Source organism: Dreissena polymorpha, chromosome 1 (genome assembly GCF_020536995.1).
Source record: "Dreissena polymorpha isolate Duluth1 chromosome 1, UMN_Dpol_1.0, whole genome shotgun sequence".
Lineage (NCBI taxonomy): Eukaryota > Metazoa > Mollusca > Bivalvia > Myida > Dreissenidae > Dreissena > Dreissena polymorpha.
Window position 1 is genome coordinate 135,380,941 of NC_068355.1, and position 25,972 is coordinate 135,406,912.

The 25,972-nt window shown below is 36.2% G+C and overlaps 1 protein-coding gene across 1 annotated transcript; it reads right to left on the reverse strand.

The window, feature by feature from the left end:
• Positions 1-11,742: 11,742 nt before the first annotated feature.
• On the reverse strand, positions 11,743-12,921 carry LOC127853660 (alpha-(1,3)-fucosyltransferase C-like). Its single transcript, XM_052388388.1, has one exon. It carries the CDS (start codon positions 12,919-12,921, stop codon positions 11,743-11,745), a length of 1,179 nt encoding a protein of 392 aa, XP_052244348.1.
• Positions 12,922-25,972: the final 13,051 nt, after the last annotated feature.

Sequence of the window (25,972 nt, forward strand, 5' to 3'; positions counted from 1 at the left end):
GTTTTTTTCTACGGAGCACAGTGAGTGCCACGCTTTCAAAATGGGCAGAAGGAATCGATATACAAATGTATAAAAAGATTCGGTTTGTCAAAAGGAACACATTATTTAAAACGGTACAAGGACAGTAGTTGTTCAGGAAGGGAGAACGAAAAATACATGAGACCTAGCTGTGTATTTATATGTAAAACTATGATTTCAAGAGTCGTCTGCACAACACTCGTAAAATCTTGTTATTGATGAGCAATATCTCCTTTTATCACAATAATTTCTACCCAGCCAAACCTATTTCTTTATATTTATTTACAATTGTATATGTCGTCTGCAATTTCTTTCATTTTGAGATGGTTTAAAATGTTCCATTTGGTTATAGCAAAATTGTTAAGCCCTTGGAATAGAATGGTGACTCTTATTATCCACCATACCCCGATTTTTAAAAAGTAGTTCAGTTTAGTTATTTTTAGAACTTTGTTTGGGAAAATATCCAAAAAATGCAGTTGAATAATAACTCATTTGTTGTTTTCTGACAATAATTTTCTGTGAAATGTTGTTAACTTGACCTTGTATATGTATATAGCTTTGTATTTATTCAACTTACGGTAGTGCATATCCTTCCTAACTTTTAGATTGAGATTGTGTAAATTAGTGTAAAAAAGTATTGGTTTTAAACAAAATATGAATAAAGCAAAAAAATATTGAATGTCAAAAATGTGTTTATGTTATTCTATCCGTCTTTACCTTTGAAATGATATATATAGTTTGACCATATTATACCACATTGAATGAAGAGACACCAAATCCAAGTTTTAATGAATTTTATCCCTCCCATGAACCTTAAAATAATGTGAGTTATTCAAAGTTATTTCCTAAGATGAACATAATACTTATACAGAATTCCGCTTTAGTACAAACGATTTCCTGTTTCTACTCACCAACCCAATGATAAAAATGACATATCTGCTCAAAGTCTATACCAATCTTCATGAATCTTTACAAAAACAATCATCGGCGGGTCGTCTACCAAACATGTGCATGTGGTTCCGCTTCACTGCACAATATGGACACCATGGCTAACACATATGCCTTAACATCATTATTTCTAACACTATGGTTAGATCTGTAAATTATTTCACATACATATAACATGTATAAGGTGGTCTTCTGTCAAAAATATTTTAAAAAAAAAGTTCCTCTCCATTTCCCAAAATGATCGATTAAGATAACAATAGAATTTACTTTTTTTAAACATATTTTCTTAACACATTTGTGCCTAGCGTCTAGAAAAAAGCCTTGGCAAACAGCATCTCATCAGGGTCTGCGCTGTTTGCTTACAGGAATTTCTTTAAGAAATATTCTAAATATAGAAATAAATATACCAGACATCCCTAATTTTGGAAATAAATTGATCCAATTTAGAAGGATGGGAGAGTCCACTAGGCATAAATGGGTTAAACCTTCGGGAAAATGCATCACCATGTTCCTTCGAGGGTCATCTTCAAGCATGATTCCGTATTACTGCACGATAAAGACGCCATAGCTTAACAATAGAACTTATTGACACTTGTCCATTCTTTCTACACGGAATGCCAGCTTGAGAATTAAAAAATGTCCGTTTTATTTGTGTTTGCTTGGTATACTATTTTAAGTTCTTTTTCAATCGTCATGAAAATGTACACAAATGTTCCTTGCAAGGCCCGTATTCAAAATGTGCAAATTTCCTGCTTCACTTCACAGTATTGCAACCATTGTTTAAAATACAAATACATCAACAGTCTTTTGCTATTTCTTGTACCCATATTTTCTACATAAAATTTAAAAACACAGACGTAGGCTACAGGCATTCACAGGCATGAGCAAAATATGATAACTTGGAAACGCATAGTTATTATTTGCTATTTATTCTTACAAACACAGACAATAAAAAGCTTTTGGGTTATTCTTGCGCATTTTAAATTATTATTAATTTAGTTTGTATAGATTTAATTAGTTAATGATATGAAACATCGTTACTATAGAGAGAAACAAATTGACGTCACGAGCGGTCGGTTATTCTTATCCGGCGGGCGAACATGATCACATCGGCCCCGTGCCTATTTTTTCCCATTTGAAATGAATCCGATCACGCGACTAAACATTTTGACCTAACGAGATTAACGAATGACTAGTCGAGCGAACTATGTTATTCCTATCGAAGTTTCGAACTATTCATGACAATTAAAATCCAGACTATGTTTTGAAATCGCTCGATTTTATCTTTTTGTTATTATAGACTAGTTAGCTGCTAAAAACAACAATCACTATCAAATTGGTTGTCCCAATAATCTAGAGAGTCTCGCTTGTTTTCGTTACAGAAAGTACGTCACACGAGATACGTCATCAATAGCGTAGTAAGTTGAAAGAAACTAAAAAGTATGGGAGACTGGTTATGTAATAACTTTCAGTGAAAGAACAAAATAAGATGATATTTAACATTAGTAAGAGTAAGGTCGGACTTCTATAATCGGCCCTATCCGTATAACGAACCTCAGATCGTTATATCGGCAGCGGGCTGATTATTAACGTATGTCCCAGCGTTACTGTGTTATTGTCTAAATTCACTTTTATTTTGTAGATTATTTTCAGAAATATATCGTTAAAGGTTTGATTGCAGTTTTATGGAAGAAGACTTTTTTCCCCAAACTATTTGAATCTCTGATGGATACGGTGAATCAGAAGCTTTCATATGATGGCAATAGGCGTGTTTAGCGCCATCAATGCGAAAAAAGTGAGGTGTTTATACTGTGACTTTAAAATGAAGCAAAACACATGTTCAAAGATTTGACATAAAGAAAGTGACGGTGACAGGCGCATCGTTAGCAATGTGGAAACGAAGGCCAGTCCGAGTAGGACGTAATTATAGATATTTTCATATCGAACTGGCCATACCACTGTTCACAAAACAATTTTTAGACTTAAGTCAAAGAATAAAGAATATTCTTTAAATTGATATATTCAATATTGCTTGAATTTTGAGTAAAATGTGTTATTAAACACCTTTATCAATGGCATTCTTCATATAGAACATTGTGTTAATGACATAATTACCAGTGGAGGCTTCTATATATTCAAACACTGAATGCATTTTTCTTGGTTCCAATCCTTTTCTTTATTCTTAAGTCTAAGAATGGGTTGGTGAATACAGGCCCATGTTGATGGATGAAAAGGGATGGGGGACCAGTGGTATATAAAACATGTGAATGCTATTAATTACGGATTGTAACGACTGCTGATGATGCTTTATTATTTCTGTACAAGTGATCAAAATCATTATGTGCGGTTTACGATTTTTTTGTATCTTAAACGATTATGCAAACAAGAAAAAACACACCATTATTTGTCTTGAAATAAATCTCTTGATCTTGACGTGCAAGGTAATCCCTTCAAATTAGGGCCTGCATAATCTTTATGTTATTTTGAATTACTTCCCTTACTATGCGTTTCTGTATTATAAAAATTGTTATAATCTTTATAATATATTATAGCCATGCTTGGTTGTATTTTATAGATTCTTTATTTCATTGATACTCGCAGTCAAAGGTATAATGCATATTGGCAAAGTATCTACCATAAAAATCATGAAATACGTGCTTTGCCGGAATTCGAACACGTGTATACATTTACATACGTGCTTTATGTTATGTTTTGTTTCGCATATTTGTTTTTACAAATACAACCATTTGAATTGTATAAGATGTGTATGACTTGTTAAATAGTATAGCATCAATTTGTCAGTTTGATCGTGTTGCTTCGCGTTTGCTGTAAAACAACATTTGAACGTGTATGGACATCAAAGGTGGGCTTCTCGTAAAACTTTTTTTCTAAACTAAAAGCGCATATATATGATCGCACAAGTCCGTAAATTACTACACACGAGAAACAAGAGGATTTGAATGCTCACCTGGGAAACTGTAGGTCAATGATATAATCGTGGATCCCTAGTTGATGGCAACTTTTAACGACAGGAGCATATATTACCATGTAAGTCTATATAAAACAGTTCACATCGCCGCACGGCTGTTTCGAATTTTGACCCAAGAGACATAATTTGAATTTACTTTCATGAAGACCGCAATCTGATGTTACATACCAGATATAACACATATGGTCTGTAGCTCTAAAGAACCTTTTGTTTATAAAGTCATTTTGCTAATCATGGTTACACTTAAACGTCATACCCAGCCTAAGACTTCTATTTGCTACAGACACATAATGCGATTTTTTTGGTACAAGATCAGTATCTGATGTTACAAATTAAATATCAAAGCTCTGGATCTAGCTTTTGCCGTGATTTTTTAAGTGATTTTGCTATATTCTATATTACTCAGAAGTTTGTCGCATACACCTATGCCCATTCGATTCATTGTTTGACATATGTATTCAATAATTAAAAAAAAACATGCAAAGGGCCATAATTCCGCCAAAACGTGTCTAAGAAAAAAATCATATATTTACGATCATCTACACATTAAGGTCTTTCAACTCTGCTAGTTTTTAGCGAGATCCACCTATTAGTTTAAGTGGAATAGAAAACACGAAATGTTCGGACTATATTTCCATAGTGGATATATCGTCTATATATATCTTTATTTCTGTCTATATATCCAGACAGAAGGCCTATTAAAATAAATATAATAGCAGCACAAACTTCATTTCTTTACGAGAATCTACACAATAAAGTACATCCACTGTGAAACTTATAATGTTTGAGCAATATCCAACCACCAGAGGAGTTGAACATACACCATTATTGGACAATGCATTCGCTAAAAAACATATACAGTGCCGTAATTATGTCAAAGCTCGTTGAGACGAAAGCTGCCATCTTTGCAATCATCTGAACTTGGAAACATTTCTACCGCAACACTTTTCAAACTTTAATACCTCGTTTATGATTTAAAATTATGATTCAAAATTTTACATGTGACAACATTCTGAACAAGCTGACTATAAAATCATCCCTCCTTGACGATAAGACGCTTTATGTATGGTTTCATCTTGTATCACGTTGAAATGTTGAAACGCGATATTACTATATGAAATCAAAGCGCTGTAGGCGCTGAAGGCGTGGGGTTAGATTTAGTGTGACGTAATATGCAATTAGGATGTTTTTGTCCGAATTTCCCCCTTTGTCCGAATTAATACGGATTGACCCTAGCGGTTGAGTGCAGAAGCTCAGAGATTATAAGAATAGACAATATTTGTGTATATACTACAGTGTGCATAGACGATGGAGGACAACACGATACTGGTTGTGGGAACGATATTCTTTTGTTCAACTCTACAGATCTGGTAGAGGTTCGTCTACATAGGCGGTTATTGTTGGCGTCAAATAATATACCTTCAATAGCCTAAAATAGCTTTCTATCACATAATTAGCAGATCGGAAAACACTCATACTTCCTTTGTAATGTGTATACAAAAGAAAATCCACTTGAGCCCAAGTCTCACTATTGCCGGTAGAGCCCCGGTCCATCCCGGTTAACTAACGCCGGTCGACCGGCTAAGACCGGGATGATTCGTAGAATTTTTTTAACGCAATCACACTACTTCCTGGTGCCGCCCAGGTTGAAGCCGGTCAATAGACCGGCAGAGTCCCGGTCAACCCGGACTGGCTACGGTTTATCCCGGTGAAGCCCCGGCAGAGCCCCGGTTGTTGCCGGTAGTGCCCCGGTTGAGCTCCAGTGAAAGCCGAAGCGTCCCGGCATAGCCCCGGTTGTCGCCGGTAGTGCCCCGGTTGAGCCCCGGCGAAAGCCGCAGCGTCCCGGCAGAGCCCCGGTATACCGTAATACCGCCGGCACTCACCGGGGCTATACCGCCATCAGACCCCGCCAGGGCTACGGCAACGCCCCGGTTTCACCCCGGTTCGTCGCCGGTAATGCCCCGGCGGAACCTCGGTGAATGCCGGTGGCGTCCCGGCAGAGCGCCGGTTTACTTATGACCCGTAACTATACCGAGACTCTAACGGATTCATCGGGGCTCCACCCTGGCGTTGCCGTAGCTCTGCCGGGGTCTGTATGGGCCCCGATGGAGCTACGGTGCCGTCCCGATTGTTTCCGGTGCCGTCCCGATTGTTCCCGGTGCCGCGCCGGTCGTTGCCGGTCCTTCCCGGTGACTTCCGGTTCATCCAGGAGGTATTAAACATTTTAAAACTTTCCCGGTGGAGCCCCGGTTTTCCACGGTTCATCCCGATCGTCCCCGGTGGAGCCCCGGTTCATCCCGGTAGAGCCGCGGTTCATCTCGGTAGATCCCGGATCACGCACCGGGGGCTCCGCCGGCATCATAGTGAGACTGGGCCTTTACACTGATTAAGAACGGTGCACATATTGTGTACGTTGTCTCACGTAGAACTTTTCGCGCTCGATTTGCAGCGCTCGATCTGCATAGTGAAATATCATATCCGGTAACTTCGTATATAGACCGTTCCAGAATCTATAAATTGACCGCCGCCATATTGTCAGTCATGTGACTGTCCGCTATTACACTACTACCAACTTCTGCGAGTCAGCGATTCCAAAAGCCAAAGACGTAGCGAATACCCGCTTCGCCGATGTCGGATAAATAAATTACTTAATGAATAATTTTCAGACAATTAACACATTTTTTGTTGTTAAATTGATTGTTTGAAGTTGAGATTGATTGTTACAAATAAAAAAATTAAAATGCTATTGTGTGTTGTTTTTTTGTGTGTGTGTAAACAAGTGGTAATCATCGGCGAAAATTTGCCGGTTCAGTCTCTCATATTATTTTGATTAGACATTTTACTTATTACTTGTTACAAACAATTCACGCATGTATTTTTGTGTTGATTTTAATAGCCGCAACATCAAGCAGATTATACTTATTAAAGATTCTCGCGCAATTAATTAACGCTAATTGTTTGAAATGGGTAAATCTCTACACTCTTAAATCATAACATATTGTATTAAGTATGGTATTTTTGATACGCCTTCCATTATTTTTCTTGTTCTAACTGATATCAGATATAAACAATTTGTTGTTTGGATTTACATTTAATTTTGTGCGCTGGAATTATGTCTCGTACAAAACCCCGAACGTTTGTGAGAGTGATATTGATCTTGACGATCTTTTAGGAGATTATATGGAAGATGAAGAGAAAGTGAATATATCTAGTTTAGTAGATTTTGATCTTTGGAATCATTTAACAGCTATAAACCAAAATCTTAAAAAATGTTTTTTATAGGTTTTTGCAGTAACGCAAAACATATGGATAACGACGCTTGTTTAGTCAATTAATCGAAACGAAACTCCGAAAAAAAAACCTAAATAATATTTCAAAAAAAAATATTTAGTGCCAAAAGAATTGATTAATACATTTATTGGCATCTTAAAAGAACGCGTCATTAGCATCAAAGTAAAGATTATCTGAAGACTGAAAGGCCGACAATTTGACACAACAAAGAGCTCTATGCATAAGCCGTATTATTTTTTGCAGAAAAGCTTCAATAATTTACAAAAGTAATACATCTAATTATAAAAATATAATTATGAATGGCATAAGTACGTTAGTGTGATACACATGTGAGTGATAGAAAGTGTAATGGGTGCATTGAATATAAACGTACTACAAAGCCCTATTAAAAGCGAAGTGCATGACAGTATTTACATGTAAATTTAATTTGATGGGTTTTGTACAGAGAATGACGCTATTGAGGAATATTAACATACAACTGAAAAACACAACTTTACATGATGCAAATTGAACTGTGTATTCATGTATATTGAAAACTCGTTACTAGTGAGTATGAGTGGCAAGGTATCCGGACAATCGCTCCTACGGAAATCGCTCCCACGCTAAATTTGACAGAGCGGACAGTCGCTCCTACGATATTTTGACAGGGCGGACAGTCGCTCCTACGATGTTTTGACCGGGCGGACAGTCGCTCCTACATTATTTTGCCAACCCGGACAATGTAATTTCTTGTTTTTATGATGTCGTTCGTGCATTGCCGTAACATTAAATCTTCATACTAAATGACGTAGTTTTAATTAACCGATACCCGCTAAATACGTTAAATGTTATGTTTTAAGGTAAATTTTATAATTATCAAATACTTTTTTTCATAAATTAAACCAGGGATTAAACGGGCTAGTATCTTTACGGTGTACAATTTCTGATATTCTATATTGGACATAACTTTTAATTTGAACAATATGTAATATATCTAATGAACGCAACTGTTAAGTATGTCGGAGGTAAACTATTAAACCAAATGACTGCTTAATACTACCAGAAAGAGAAGACATGGTGGCATCATCAAATGTGTTTAATGACCAGACTGTCATCTGCCACCCAGTGTGGTTTATGACACCCCGGGATGACACCATGTTGTTAGTTAAGTCTGGATAATATCTGATCACAACGAGATTATCGGATTATGCAGAACAAACGGGTAATTCAACACTGGAATGAAAAGGATTACGCAATTTTAAGATTGATGCAAATAATAAAATGATAAATATTGCATTTAATTTAATTAAATGTTTTTTTAATGTGTCAACGTGTTTCTTTTCCTAGACAAATACAAAAAAATGCACGTTTTTCAAACATTTTTCTGTTTTTACACTAGCTTAACATATCCTCTAGCAGAAAAAACTTTATTTCATACAATTTGCACGACAAACAAAAAAGCTTTACAAAAAGAAAGAAATTCATCCGTTGAATAATCGGCGCTCTCTTATATATGTTACCGGTTGTAAGGCAGTAGTGTAATGGCGGACGCGGAGAGTATTCAGGGGAGATAATTGTGTAATTACTAAATTCTGGAACGGTCTATTTCCGAGAATGATCATGAATATTTGTTGTTGTTTTTTTTCATTTTCTTTTTTTCTTGAATGTCTCGCTAACGCAAAATAAAATAACAATATCTTAAAATATGTTTATTACTGTCTCCGTAGACACTCATATCTGTTCGGCCTAGACCGTCAAGTGAGGAACTTATTCTCGCATGAATATGCTTGCAAACAATAAAAACTATGTCGTAGCCAATGCTCAGCAATTTTGCTTCAATGCTATTTTTACTACTTTTATGACACGGTCATGTTATATAGTGATGTTCTGTATTTACAAGGCGGATTATTGAGATCTGCGAAGAGCTTCTTTTATTGCGCATGAATTAAGGGATTAATCGGAGTTTTGGGAATTTGGGTTTTGGCAGCCAGCCAATTCTGACTGTCAAAGAAATGTGTATCATTACTATGGCTTAGGGGCTACGCCCCAGGCCAAAAAATAATATCATCATTTAAAGTACTACAAAGTTCTTACACCAGAAAACATAAAATTAATTCTAAAAAATGTATGTTGTATATGAATATTTCGGAGCGCAACAGCGCATTTTGGCATTTTTCAGGCTACCTTCAAGTGTATTGGAGTTTTTTTGCTAACGCAGCACTTTCAGACTAGAATATCTCACTTATGACTTAAGAGTTTTATTTAAAATAAACATGCGATAATTTGACTACATTTGGTGAAAGCTAACCATAAAATCATTTATCCATGCCGATCGGACGCTTTAGCACGTGGGGTACGTAGCCTGCAATTTGCAAAAATTAGTAGTTGCTCTTCTGGATATGCATATGAGTCATACATTTTTATGCCCCCGGTAGGGTGGCATAAAGCAGTTGAACTGTCCGTCAGTCCGTCCGTCCGTCTGTCTGTCCGAAAACTTTTACATTGCCCATAACTTTTGCAATATTGAAGATAGCAACTTGATATTTGGCATGAATGTGTATCTCATGGAGCTGCACATTTTGAGAGGTGAAAGGTCAAGGTCAAGGTCATCCTTCAAGGTCAAAGGTAAAATTTTTAAAGAGAAGTAACACATTTAAAGGGAGACAATTTATATTTATCATTTGGCAGGTACAGATCATTTTTGCAAGGGAAGTAATATTTTTTAAAGAGAGATAATTTCTATTGATCATTTGGCAGGTTCAGATCATTTTCACAAGGGAAGTAATATTTTTTAAAGGTATATAATAAAAAAAATCAAAGCGGCGCAGTAGGGGGCATTGTATTTCTGACAAACACATCTCTTGTTAACATTAATTTTATGTTTTCCTGTTTTAAGACACCATCTCAAATGATCAAATTGAAATTCATTTCGAAATATATCGCGTTTCACCATTTACAAGTGCAAGCAGATGAAACCATACATACCCCACGTGTAAAAGCGTCCGATCGTCATAGATGAATGATTTTATCGTGAGCTTGCCCAGCATGTTGTCAAATGATCACATGTGAAATTTTTATTAAAAAAGTCTCCAAGTGTACACAATAATGTTATTCAACCGTCGAAATGTGACCGAGATCCGCATTGAAGTAAACGATGAAGCACAATTCGACGGCGTAACATTGTGATACTGGGGCGTGATCAGATCTGATTCGGATGCAGAATTTGGACAAACATTGAAGAGGACATCTAGATGAAGCTTGATTCAAATTCTAAAGCATGGGGCTTATCGGTTTCAAAACAGAATAGTTTTAAAGTGTGTGCCTAATATAAATCAATGTAAAACTGGTGACCCCCGGGTCGAGGTAAAATTTTGAACTTTGGGGCATAGTTAGACCAAACTGTGTTGAACACTTAGATGATGCATAAACAAATATGAAAGCCTTTAGCATTGTTGTCAAGACAAGAAGATTTGCAAACGTTTGCACGGATACGACGCTTTATAGCAAATATTAAACGTCTGGGCTGGGAGGAGATTCTTTTTCATTGTTAAAATCCCGTTTTGGCCACCCGTAACATAATGTATAAAAAACGGAACAATTTGAAATATTTCCATAGAGGACCACGCAAGAAACATTCATAAGAAGTTTCATCAAGTTCTGCCTAACGGTTAAATTGTAGATGCCGTTTAATGGAACAATTTACGGACTGGCTGACTGATAAAATTTGTGCAGTTCATCTGCTATTAATATCCGATATTATTGATTTGCGTCCTATATTTATTGCTGAATGTTGCAAAGAATCATTAATTATTTCACACAGCTAATGAACACAATTCCGTGAATTTAAAAGTCGAAAAAGTTTGCGGAAATAAAAATGAAGATCAAGAAAATCCATGCATTCTATACAACTTTATCAATTTAAATAAAATACTCAAGCGTCTCAAACTGTACGTTTTGTATCACGTATTGCTATATTTTTTAAGCTTAAAATAACATGCCAATTATATTCAATTGTGAAAGCAGATCATGCCGAAAAAGTATAGTTTTCTAATAAATCGTTTGTGATTTTTTTATTTGTATAATACAGCTGAGTTAAACTATTTTATCTACAAAAAAGTGTGTGTATGTGTCCGTGCGTGAGTGTATGTGTTTTCAATAAACACCGCATGCGATCTTTATTAGACTGTACCCAAGTGAGATGAATATGATGGGGGAATCCTGTGTACCAAAGTGAATTGCCGTATAAATATTATTTTTGAAATTTGAAAATGATAATCAATTGGTACATAAGGTGTTATCTGTATGATATAGTTTTTAACAACACATTTACCAGATTTTTATTTTACAATCCAGCTATAAAAAAGCGTTTTAGATTGGCGGTGTGTTAAAATTATGATGCGTATGCGCAGATTTGATGTCGGATCAACCATCTCCTGCTTACAAAAGACCTTTTATAACACATAACCGTTTTTAATTTTGTTTAGTTCTTTTCATTCACATTATTTCAACCAACATACTCACTGCTCATCCGTCGGCGACCGACAGTTACCCATTATTTCTGAATTATTCAAAACATTTGCTCGATGTCTGTCAATATCATTCAACTTTTTGCAAATACGACATACACCTTCATCGAATAGATGCGAACCAGCGTATAACTTGTAGCGGTCTTTTCGACGCAATATTTCCGTATATTTGTTCTCATCGGATGCCAGTTGAATAAGATAATCTACCAATTCCTCCGTGGATTCGAAATCTTGCGTGTCGACGTAGGTTCCATCCGGCACGTTTCTGGCATAGTCCGCACCGCCCCGAACAACAGGTATTATGTCATAGGCAAATGCTAAGAAGAACTTTTCTGTGAAGTAGTCGATGCAGATGGAATTCTCAAAGGCTATATAGAATTTGTAGTTTGTAATGATTTTTACAAGCTCTTCCCACGTAGGTTTGTATTTTCCACAACCACCAAATATATCGACGGTTCCGTTCTTATATTTGTTCATCTTTTCGACATATATTTCTCTTTTACTATCTGTTTTGCAATGGCTAACGACCCACATTGCCAGCTTGGATTTCCGATTGAAAATATCAGTGTAGTTCTTCTGCGGAATGATTAATTTCGTTAGGAAAATTCCGTACGGTACGAAAATGGTAGCAGTTGGGCGATACGTCCAAGTCCAGTTGAAAATTCCTTGCCAGTCAGGTGACAAATACTCCTGGAACATGTGCCTTGGTGTTTCAGTAGACGAAAATATCCACGCTTGATTTGGTTTACGTTCTTCTGGACTTAATGGAGGTTTGCCCAGGTCGTCCGTCATTCCGGAAAATACGATCGCAGAGGCGTCACGTGCTTTTGTGCGGTCTGTGATTACCTCACAGTTTAGGCATTTATCGCGCAGATCCTTCAGCCAAACTGGTTTGTTCCAGTAAAGAATCGTGTGTTTCACTTCTTGTATCAAAACAATACTCAGCGTGAAATTGTCGAAGTAGGGCGACTTAAAATATTTGTCGTACTTTTTATTAGTCTTAATTCTTATAGCAAGTTGTGCATTCTGATATCCAGTTGTTTGTTCTAACATTTCCAATGTCAACACACCAGCTCTATTTCCCTCGGCAAGAGTTGTTGAAGTGAGTAATTCACGCACAGTGTAGTTGTCAATCGACATAGTAATAGGTACTCCTAGCACGACAGGCATATTTGTAGTACTCCACGGACCATATAAATGACTCAAGTTGACTGGCAGCATGTTCGAAGGATTGACGAGGTCCATTTCATACATTGATATTCCAAAAAACGACACCACGATCATCACGAAAATGCATTTCTTTAAACAATGAAGGTGTCTTTCTGAAATAAAGCATGATACATTCAATAAGGCGTGATCTGTATGATTTGACGGCGACATTGTTTGCTTTTAAACGAAATTAAAAAGTGGTAAAATCTGTTTGCATTAAGAATAATATGTTGTATCTAAATAGATATGATTTAAACAATTGTTATTAACAGAAAGCATACCTGAACACACATACATTGTACACCGTAGTTACAACGTAGTTTACATATTATATTAAAACAACGCTATCAAAACTTTCGAGCAACACACATTTGTAAAAAACAAACGCCGATCAAAGTTGATCTACTAAGACAAATTAATGATCCATACAAATAAAACAAACACCAACATACTAGTTTTATCCGCGTTTTGCATTATTCTGAAAATAAATTATTCTTATGTTAAATTTCATAAACAGTGCCGAAGGAAAGGTCCTGCAAGATTGCACGGAAACCGTAAACAGACAAAAGATCGGCTAATAATAATATCATGCTTGTAAAACTTGTACTTATTGATTTTCATGAAGTCGCAAACGTTAGTATATCGTTATGCAAACGAAATGGTTCGTTTTAATTACAAACCTTAACACGAAACAGCTTGCATGCAAAATCTAATTCTTGTTATGAAGGGAGTGTATTTTCAAGTAAACACTGTATTCTGAATGGACATTTATGGTTCCTATCACAGATAGCCCGATGAACCCGATGTTTATGCATATGATCGAGTTATTATGAATGATCGTACTACCTTTTTAGTAGCCAACAATCGCTAGTCTTCTATTTAGACAAGTCACCAACGACCTGTCTGTATACAGGACATTTCATTTAACACAGGCAAATAAGTGAAGAATGATACAACGAACGTCGTGAAGCCATAATGTCAAACAAAATATCGCACGAACACGAATACTACAAAGAGTCTAAATGTATCCTAAGTGGTTTCATCGGGGTTCATCGGTCATTCGGGCGTGCTATGCAACTTGTAATGCAGCGCTTATATTAAAATGTAAACATCTTAAGAAATAACACGGGGGTTTAATAAATATGCGTTAAGTGTCGTCCCTGATTAGCCTTTGCCGACTGCAAAAGGCTAATCAGGGACAACACTTTCCGCCCTGACTGGATTTTTTCTAAGAAGGGACTTTCTTTATTTACATAATTGTTTGGCCCAAAAGTCTTCTTCGACTCTTCAACAGGCTTCATACTGCGTTCATGCAAATAAGGCTTTATTTTCCCAACAGTTCAAATAAAGCTTTATTTTCCCAAAAGTTCAAATAAGGCTTTTTTTTTCCAACAGTTGAAATAAGGCCTTATTTTCCCAACAGTTCAAGAAGGGCTTCATTTCCACGACAGTTCAAATGCTGATTAATTATGTTTAAGTTGTATTAAGTGGGCAAATGTTTGAAAGCAATCATATGTGGTTGATTTAGATCTTAAGTCATATATTTAATCTTGAAGTTATAGGAATAATTAAACGCCTGAAACATCGTCTTCATCCATTCTCTTGTCATACAATGCACCATTAAACATACAATTTTTGGGACAAAATTGAAATAAATATTAAAATGCAGTTTCGTCCAAAACAATACAAGATGGTCTAACGATCGTTTAAGTGACTTTTTTCGGACGCAAGATTGTTCGATCACCACTAAGAAAACATCTCATTATCTAGATTATAACTTTCCTTTATAATTTATAACTTTATAATTTGACAATAAATCAGATTAATATCTTTACTGGAAATTAACCATTATTTACAGTCCATTATTTTTTACGATACGAAACATGGACATTACTAATCCACAGACATAAACACGTGGATGACTTTTTTTCCGAAAAATTAAACAAAATAACAACAACAACAACACCTGTACATATTTAGTTTAAATACCATATAAAAGTTATCATTTATAATGCAAATAGTGTTATGATATTTCGCAGTTCAAAATATGGTTATTTGAAAAACATTTTGGAGTACTTCTAACAAGTTTAAGACACTCAGATTTGTGAAGGTTTTTTGGTATTTAGGTTTATGTAATACTGGTGACCCCTCAAAACGCTGTTGTCCCAAGAGGAATAAATTGAACACACTTAGTAGAGGACCTCTATATCGCGCTACTTACCAAACATTAAAGTTGTGTGCTGTTGCTTTTTCAGACTATAAGAGTTTTCCCTGTATATGTCTATGTATATTTTGTGACCATTGCTGCATGTCGAGTATTTACTCAAGGAAAAGAATTAAAAGAACAATTTAAAGATGACCTGTAGATGATAAATGCCAAATCTGAAAGAATATACATGTAGCGTTGCGATTTGAGACATAAATATTATTAAACGTATTGTTTATTTTTTTTTTCTATGTATAACTGGTGATCCTAGGTCAGGCCAGTTTTTTACTCAGTCAAAAATGTTGAAAAAAAAGCACTTTTGGTAGAGGACATCTAGAATATGCTACATACCAAAATTAAAAGATTTGTTCTTTGCGGTTTTAGACATTTTTTCAAGCTTTTTCCAGGATGAGTCTAGTTTTCAGCCAAGTAGCGTTATTTGATCAAAGTTTTTTGTGAAACGCTATACAAGGTTCCATACCAAATATTGAAAGATTGAGAAGAACATATTTTGAAAGTTTCATTGTAAACCCCCTTTTCTCCAATAACTTAACGAGAGCGCCGACGGCGTTGAAAGTCTATTTGCATGATACAGCGAAGTTTCTGCTGAGAAAAGTTTGCTTACAATTAGTACAAATCAATGAATCAAAAAGTTGTTAAATATTGCAAACCATCCTAAACATCGGGAAATCAGAAATATGTATCTAGGGAGCTTGGTATTTTGCGAGCAAGTAAATGCCCGAATGTAAATTTTATTTCTGATTGGCTAGAAGTTTATGTAAGTTCTTGTTTGAATTAACGTTATTATTACATCATTACTGTTTACGAGACTGAACGACTTTTTCATTCGGAAGCTAAGGTCAAAGTTATATCTTTGTTTTTCCTTTTTTGTTTGTTAATATTCATTATACTTTTACGATCGCTTCATTATTATTTACAGGTAAACAGATAGGAACAATTCGTTGTTGTTGTGTTATTGCTGTTGTTTTATTTACTGACTTCGTTACATACGCAAAATATAACATGCGCGCTGTATTTTCGAGCACATGCACTGAAGTTTTTCATCCTTATTCAAATAATACAAACCATTTCTCATTTGCAGATTAATATCAACATACTGATATTTGATCTCCTCTCCTACCCTTCTCTTTTCCCGACAAAAGTAGCAAGGTAAATGTTTGCCGTCACAAAGTATTACGATCTTACAGCCATAAGAACTCTACAGTCTTTTGCAATAAACAATAAAAATATTAATCCGTTTAAACTATTCAAAAATACGTATCCCATTTCTAAATTCATTGCAAAACGATGTTATCTCAAAATCGAATACGACGAAATTCACTTTGTAAAAAACACAAAACTGAGTTTACAAAAAGTTAGCAAAACATATTCGGACCATATTTATTGGAATGATGAAATAAATGAAACAAGTTGTGGAACTACGATAATTTAATGAATATCTCGTTCCAATTCACTTTTTTTAAACTGAATTGTTCACATATGTTGGCATCTTTTCAAATATCAGTAGATATGATTACTTTCAAATATATAATGTTTTTATAGACTTAACTGATTTTTTAGTAAGAAAAAAAAGTTGAAAAAAAAACACACGTTGACGTCGCCGAATAAAGAAGATTTTATTTGTTGTTTAATTGAAATTGCATGTAAAATTCAAAATTCTTAACAACTTTAATAGAAGGCTTGCAGTGCAAACTCTAAGTGCTAAAGTCTCTAACATGGAGGGACTCATATATTTTGATACTTCTTAAGTGTGAGGCTCGATAAGGCCTCAGACCGATGTGAACCCCCAATTCTTTGCATTGAATGTTTTAATGCAGGCTCCGCGGTTTAATAATTTAATGTTTATTGTTGATGTTATGCGATACAAATATTATATACGAACAGAGTTCTCTCTTTGAACATTTTTCGCAAAAATCTCCACATTAACTCATTTATGCCTAGCGTTTAGAAAAAAGCCAAACAGCGTAGACCCAGATGAGACTCCGCATCAGATGTAATACAGATGTAATACAGATGTAAAAAAGAAGACGAACAGTCCCACAAATAATACATTGTGTTATAACTTTACTTTGTTAAGAATAGTCGCACTGTGACACAAAATAGAAACTTGGACGTAACAAAGGCAAAATGTCCCATCCCCGTGATAAAAATCATCAAACGGTAAAACAAAGATAAGATGTCCATGTCACTTATCTCTACAAATTTTATTTTATATACAACTTTGACAGAACTAAGGCTCCAAAGCAGGAAACGTTTCTGTAAATTTTGGAGTAGTCATAACCAGAAATGCACCATAGCCATTTCCCTTTTTTCATATCTCTGGTTACTGTTTACATGCAAATTACATACCAAGTTAAAGATAGAGGCCAATTTTTGAAAAATACAATTGCGTATTGCTAAACAACATAAGGATTCAAATTCAAACCGAATGAGCTGTGCAATAAAGGTTTATTTTAATATAAAGAAGTAAAATTCCAGCTGCTAGAGCCATATTGCATTCTTATTATATACAATTTGTTGGTCCTCTATTTAAGGCAAGTGACCGATTGCCAAAACAGTACGAAACAGCACAATACGAAACAATATACGCACATAGAATAATGAAGCTGGGGTCACCGCCTTGGAACGGTCAATGCAAAGCATATGTCATTCGTGTGACACATCCGTTACAGGCAGAGATTGGTTCCGGTAACTACTTTCAAAATCAATATGGGAACGACCAATAATTGGAATATACCAGACACAGGACGCATACTGCGGATCGACAAAGTAAAAAGTATAGTATGTGCGCAACCAAAATTTGTTTGGAAGCGGAACAAGAGGACCTTCGGATGCTCAACTTTGGCTGAGTATCCGGTGAAGTTTCATTGTTCTTTTTGCAATATTCTTATCGTGTACCAAATTTGATTGCTACATTTTATGATTTCAGTTAGCATTTCAGTCTGCTTTTTTTCAAAGCCATGTCGTCGTCCTGTGACCTATTTACCCAACTTTTTAGCTATGCTGGTAGATGGTCTCCTGTAAATTGGAATCAAATTTTGACAAGGAGTATTGCAGTGGATATTTGAAGGCTTTCCTATAATCGATGGAAAATGTTGATGCTGGTGTGGGGCCATTCTTTCCACACGGCCATTGTGTTACCAATCTTTGTAGAGGACCTTAAGATAATGCTACATGACAACTATGAAACTTTAACCCCTATGAATATGGGTGATTGTTTATTTTTGCATTTTTAAAGCCGCTTATAAAACCTTCCGTTTTAGTCTTTCCGCCCATCTAAACGATGTTGGCCATTTTGGAATAGGGTCAATAACATTATTGCAGCGAACTTTCATCAACTTAGTCCAAGCTATAAAGTAAAAGTCGTATTAAGATTGCCGTTTATAATGGGATAAAAAAAGTCTGGCCCCTGGGATGGGGAATTTTGTACTCATGGGGCATGAGTTTAGCAAAATGTGTAGAGAACCTTTACATGATGCAACATACTAAATATAAAACTCTAGAAGTAGTGGTTTAACAGATTTTTGAAAGTTTACATATTCATCGTAGCTTATTTGACCGCCTGTCAAACAGTAAAACAACATAAGTCATTATTGCAAAAAGTGAAAAACAGGACTATAAAAAATACTCACAATTAGCACTTTGTGCTCAGGTGAGTTAGCACATGCAATTAATGACAAAATTTACTGACCGCAACAAAGTAATAATATTAATCTGCCAAAATGTACATAGGGGTTATCAAAACATAATTAAAAATGGTGGTCATATTAACAACAGACAAACATAATGATTTAAGAACTTTATTTCAACATAGTAAGTTACTCGAACAAAAACATATTATTTTAAACAAATAAATAATAATAAACATTTTTCAGCACACAATCTGTTTAACATGAAACTGGAGTCCTGAAACCTGCTTTTTATATAACTCTTGTACCTTACGAGAGGTGTTTTTAAGTGTGTTTGTAGCGCCGTTAAATGTCGCATCGCCGTTATATGTCGCAGGCTACGAGATTTGTCGCAACGTTGACGATAAATGTCGCAAGGAACGATAAATGTCGCAAATCCTACTGACGATATATGTCGCAACTTTAACGATGAATGTCGCAAAAATTTCAACTGCCGATATGTGTCGCAACATTAACGATAAATGTCGCACACCTTTGTAAGTCATGTCAAAATGAAAAATTGAAGTAAAAATGACTAAAACTTTCAGGTCAGATCTAGATTAACCGACGAGGTTTATTTGGGCCGACTTCCACCAGAATTGTCAGTTTTTAACCAGGATTTGCGAAGGAAAAACTGGTTATTAGATTGGCGAATGTCGGCGGGCGGGCGGGCGGGCTGGCGGGCTGGCGGGCTGGCGGGCTGGCGGGCTTGCGGGCGGAACAAGCTTGTCCGGGCCATAACTTTGTCGGTCATTGTCAGATTTTAAAATCACTTGGCACATGTGTTCACCATCATTAGACGGTGTCGCGCGAAAGAATTACGTCGATATCTCCAATGTCAAGGTCACAATTTGAGTTTGAAGGTCAAAAATGGACATAAATGAGCTTGTCCGGGCCATAACTTTGGGGTTCATTGTCAAATTTTAAAATCATTCGGCACATTTGTTCACCATCATAAGACGGTGTGTCGCGCGAAAATTACGTCGATATCTCCAATGCCAAGGTCACAATTTGATTTTGATGGTCAAAAATGGACATAAATGAGCTTGTCCGGGCCATTACTTTGTGATTCATTGTGAGATTTTAAAATCATTTGGCACATTTGTTCACCATCATTAGACGGTGTGTCGCGCGAAAGAATCACGTCAATATCTCCAAGGTCGACGTCACAATTTGAGTTTGAAGGTCAAAAATGGCCATAAATGAGCTTGTCTGGGCCATTACTATGTCATTCATTGTGACATTTTAAAATCATTTGGCACATTTGTTGACCATTATTGGACGGTGTGTCGCGCGAAAGAATTACGTCAATGTCTCCAAAGTCAAGGTCGCACAACTAAAATTAGATTGATTTTGAAACAACTATATAACTATGAACAATCAGTAACCATGCACAGTTTGATTTTGAGTTGTCTCTCTTTATCAGTCTTTTTATGCCCCCGGTAGGGTGGCATATAGCAGTTGAACCGTCCGTCAGTATGTCAGTATGTGTGTACGTGTGTATGTCAGTCTCTCCGTCCGAAAAAAAACTTTAACGTTGGCCATAACTTTTGCATTATTGAAGATAGAAACTTGGTTTTTTGCATGCATGTGTATCTCATGCAGCTGCACATTTTGAGTGGTGGAAGTTCAAGGTGAACGTCATCCTTTAAGGTCAAAGATCAAAACAAAACAAAACATTTTTTATTTCAAAGCGGCGCAATAGGGGGCATTGTGTTTCTGACGAACACATCTCTTTTTTTGTCTAATTGAAATCAAGGTCAATTTTACACGAGGGGGTTAACAATACACATTTTGAATTGTCTCCCTTTATCAGACTTTTTTCAACTGAAAATCTGGTTTTGACAATTTTGTCCCTTGTTAGTGAGTATTGTCCGAAATGGTCAGTTGTGGTCAGTATTGTCCATAATTGTCAGCTGCGGTGAAGATCGACCGAAGCGGTCGTATTTACTCATTTTCGACCAAAAACGTTAAGCTGTAGTCAAAAATGACAAAATCCTTGTTTTAAATTGGTCGGAAATCGGAGAAGTTTTTGCTTTGGGTTTAATGCCGTTTCGACAAGTTTGGTTATATAAGGTCAGTCTGACAGGAACCGTCTGGGTAGAACAACATGTGAATGCCTCGGTAATTCTGTTGGAGACTGACAGCTTTGCCATCTTTGAATCAGCGATAGAAGGCGAATATTCTTGGATAGAATCATCGATCCAAGAATAAACCGGGACCTCTGGTCCCAACCTCTGTCCTCAGCTCTATTGGTTATTATGGGGCCGGCAAAGGAGAATTTTTTCTATGAAAACAGCCAGGAATTACGGGTTCTCTTCTTAAACGGGTGGTCGTTCGGGTGCAGCTGCGCAATTCATCAGACACTAAACCCATAATCAAATTTTCGCCGAATACAGCTCACTTTACTCTGTGAACGGTTTTACACCCAACGTCAGTAATCAGGCACAAATGACAAGGACTCCGTGTCTATCGTAATTACCAGTTAACTGAACATGCTATCCGATTATCCTACCTAAATTTGAAGAAAGGCTTGCACTAGGGTCTGTGTCCATTCAATATTCTTGTACGAAGATAAGATAAGTTCCGTAGCTGAAAAAAGTCTCTTAAGCGACACATACATTACTGTTGTCATTGACAAAAATAAGATACAAACGACAATTCTTCATAGAAATCGGAATATATTTATGTCATTTTTCTTAATTCCATTTAATATGTTAATTTCTGATCACCAGATTATTTTCCAATATTCACAGTTGTGAAACAAATGTATCGTTTTGGTGTTCCCCTGATCATTTTTGGACCTTGGCAAGGGCGGTTTAGGTGGGCGAAAGCGGCGTGCTTCCCCCCCCCCCACCCTAAAATCAGCCAAGATTTTTTTTAAATTAAAATGTGCATATTTAGGGCCTTAAAATCGAATGCCAAGGGTTGGTTAACCCCAAAGAATTGCCTGCGGTGCATGGAATTGGATATCATAAGCTACTATCAACCGTTTTAGGGTTGTCAATTTTTCACTCAAGTATCCACCCCCTGTAAAACTTGACCTTCGCCCCCCCCCCCCTATTCTAAAACCCTGGAACCGCACCTGCTTTGATGTCACAAACATGACATCACGAATTGACAGATGTCAGATGTCAGCCACAGTACGAAGGTCTTATTGCTAACATTCATTTTTGATAGACAATTCCATTTATTAAACAAAATGGCAGCAAAAGTCCGGATGAGAGTTCATGTCTGTCAAGCCGTTACCCTCTAATAATACTTGGGCATTAACCAGAGGGCGCCGGTGAGCATTACGTTGCCCTTGGTTATAATAGACATGTAATAGAAAGAATTGTAGACACATCAGCACAAGTAACGTAGGAAACTGATCCACCTACGAGCGATGATGACCTGAACGTCGGCGGTGATGACCTGAGCGATGGCGGTGATGACCTGAGCGCTGGCGGTGATGACCTTAACGCTGGCTGTGATGACCTGAGCGCTGGCGGTGATGACCTGGGCGCTGGCGGTGATGACCTGAGCGCTGGCGGTGATGACCTGAACGCTGGCGGTGATGACCTGAACGTCGGCGGTGATTACCTGAGCGCTGGCGGTGATGACCTGAGCGCTGGCGGTGATGACCTGGGCGCTGGCGGTGAAGACCTGAACGCTGGCGGTGATGACCTGAGCGCTGGCGGTGACGACCTGAGCGCTGGCGGTGATGACCTGAACGCTGGAGGTGATGACCTGAGCGCTGGCGGTGATGACCTGAACGCTGGCGGTGATGACCTGAGCGCTGGCGGTGATGACCTGACCGCTGGCGGTGATGACCTGACCGCTGGCGGTGATGACCTGAGCGCTGGCGGTGATGACCTGAGCGCTGGCGGAGATGAACTGAGCGCTGGCGGTGATGACCTGCGCGCTGGCGGTGATGACCTGAACGCTGGCGATTATGACCTGAGCGCTGGCGGTGATGACCTGAACGCTGACGGTGATGACCTGAACGCTGGCGACATGGGATCGCCCAATACCAGTGACATTACACGTTGAGAGAAATGGTACAGTTAAAGGAACCCAAAACACGTTCACCAAAACCGCCATGTGAACTTGCCGCGTGAGATTTGGTCTATAATTGTTGATATTGTTCTAAAACTAAGCCCTTTGTCAAGATACTCCCTTCAACGGGTAAATAGCATGTTTAGAGATTTAGTAGGTAAGACACCGCCTCTTGGTCCAGGCGATTCGTCAACTTATACGGCATTCCTCACGGGTAAATGCATAGCTATTTCTGCGTTTAGCTACTTTATGCGACTGGTACACTTTAGAAGGAATTTGGTATAGACGGCAACGGCGCAATTAATGCCATAGCGTTATATGTTCAACTGCAGCAATGGATATACATAAAACATAATAACTGAATACACAATATGTGTTACTATTCTATTTTATCAATATGAAAATTAACATGAAAGTTTGTATTTGTTCACAGATTGTGTTCCCAAAAACTACTTGTGATATAACCAATTACTTTTACGGCTTTTCATAACATGATGGTTTTGGAAATATAGTAATTAAATAGTTTTTGGGTAAATGCATATATATATTCATATTTATTTATATAAATATATATATGTATAAATAAATAAATAAATAAATATATATATATATATATATATATATATATATATATATATATATATATATATATATATATATATATATATATATATAATATATATATATATATATATATATTTATTTATTTATTTATTTATTTATACATATATATATATATATATTTATATAAATAAATATGAATTTATATATGCATTTACCCACGAAGAATGCCTTATTGTTTTCATATCAACAAAGACACTGTTGGTATTTTACAGTATTTTATTTAAAAATGATTATAATATCTACATTTATTGTTAACTTATTATTTTTGATTTATTTACTTCTAATTGCTTACAATATGTAGAAACATGCAGTTATTTGTTGTTTTTCAATTTAGTGTAAAATAAAAAACAAATTGTTTCGTTATTTTGTGTCCTGTTGATTTTCCTTGCAATAGACCTTCATATCTTGAATCATATTTTATCACATGCTATACCTTGTTTTCAATGTAATACAGACATTACGTGTTTTTCAAATTGCACACGTGTAATACAATATTTTAAAGCGTTTTCATTGGCTACAGAATCAATAACTTACCAATCGCATGGCTTTAATTTGGTGAAATGACGTTGTCAACATGAAATGACGTCACGATAGTTAACAACTTTAAGATCTATCAGCATTTGTGTGGTCAATTAAAATGTATTTTAGTTAGTATAAAAGCATGTGATAAAAACGATCTGACACGAGTTGTCATTCCATACCATATTTTATTAAACTAACAAAATTTCTGAACTCGTTAAATAAAAAATGGTATGAAACGAGAACTCGTGTCAGATTATATATATATACATGTTTAAAGTAAATGCGGCCATTTTCGTGATTGGTTAGTTTAAAGAGTACGAGTTCAAATTCCAAAAGGATTGGGAATCTAATAAAACAAAATTACTGTGTACGGAGAATGATATTTGACACTGTTATTATCCAAAAACTTTTATATTCACGAAAGTAAAGGAAATAACTAACAGAAGGCTAAGTTCACTGATTTAGCAGAACACATGTTAAAATGCCTTGGTGCATCGTACGCAGTGCGAATTCTACTTTTCATTGATGTATTGCTCATATTTTTAGGTATAATACTTTTTGAGAACATTTACAGACAAATATCGAACTCGACAATGCAGACGACCACACGTCTTGTTTCTGCGTGCGTCTCTTTTAAAAGACCAAGTTGTCAGTGTTTAACTATACGAAACAGACCGACATAACAGCTTCGAAATGTAAATAGTTTTAAAAGGTTATTAACATTGTCTATAGCATAATTATACGGGGAGAAATAAATGTGCGAACGGCCACACTTTAAAAACGTTTGCGGACGACCACATTTGGAATATAAATTCATGCGAACGACCACACTTGATTATTAAACACTCGTACGAATGCACGCACGCACAAATTTTTGTTTAGTACCTTTGTATACTTAACTATAATTTAGTATATAGTCATAGAATATCCATGCATATAACAATATATTTGTTATTATATACAATTTATAGACCGTGCGGGACAATCGCATTAATAGTATCTGCTGGAGAAGTCCAAGGATTTATTATCAGAGTGTGACCAAAACTGTGCGGCATGCATATCTAGATCCAGAGCAGTCGTTACTGATATTACGATCAAGTAAGTAAGTTGGACTTAACTGTAGGCTATGAAAACAAACTTCGTTTTGTTTATCCCACTAGTACATATATGCTCAATTCCGATCGTTATCACACAACAAATATCAAATGGAAACCACGTGGATTGTTTAACTTCGAAATAGGCTAGTTATGTTTAAAATATTAAAATATTTTTTTGTTACAAGTACTTAAATACGAACCATATAAATTTGTTTCAATATATTTTATTATAATAGTTTCGATTACTGATGTTTTAAATAATAAAGCTCAATATGGTATGTAAGCTTACAGGGAAAATTCCGTTGACCATCGAAAAGGGAGTAAGAAGAAAGGCGGGACCGTTGATACGGACAGAAACTCTCTACAAAAAAGGCGCCCTTGGTGTTAGGTGGGAAAAGCTAGAAGAATCGAATTCAAAATGCTGGTTACTTCTTAAATGGGCTTAACAGACGTCATCTAACTTGCATTGTGTTTTGTGTAATATATTGAACAGCAAAACGGTGAATTCGAATGTAAATAATATATGTAATGTACCAGCTAATGACATATTCATTTTAAAGTAAATACTTATACTGAATGTGCATTTTTTTCAACATATTGTATACGTATTCCATGCGTCAGTGGCGTTTGTGGATACGCAACTTATTGTTAAACTTGTTATAAGTGTTAATGTATGCATATTAAATTTCATAAATGATGTGGAAGTCTTATTAAATATGCAGTTATTTACAATGGTGTTGAATGGTGAAACGAGTGAAAATTGAAATCTGTATCCTTTCTATCACAAAACTGTACATTTATTTTATTTACCACAAACATTTTTCAGATCAACAATT

What these genes read in the sequence shown, in the direction of transcription:
- LOC127853660 (XM_052388388.1), bottom strand. Translation starts at nt 12,921, where the DNA reads ATGCCTGTCGTGCTAGGAGTACCTATTACTATGTCGATTGACAACTAC.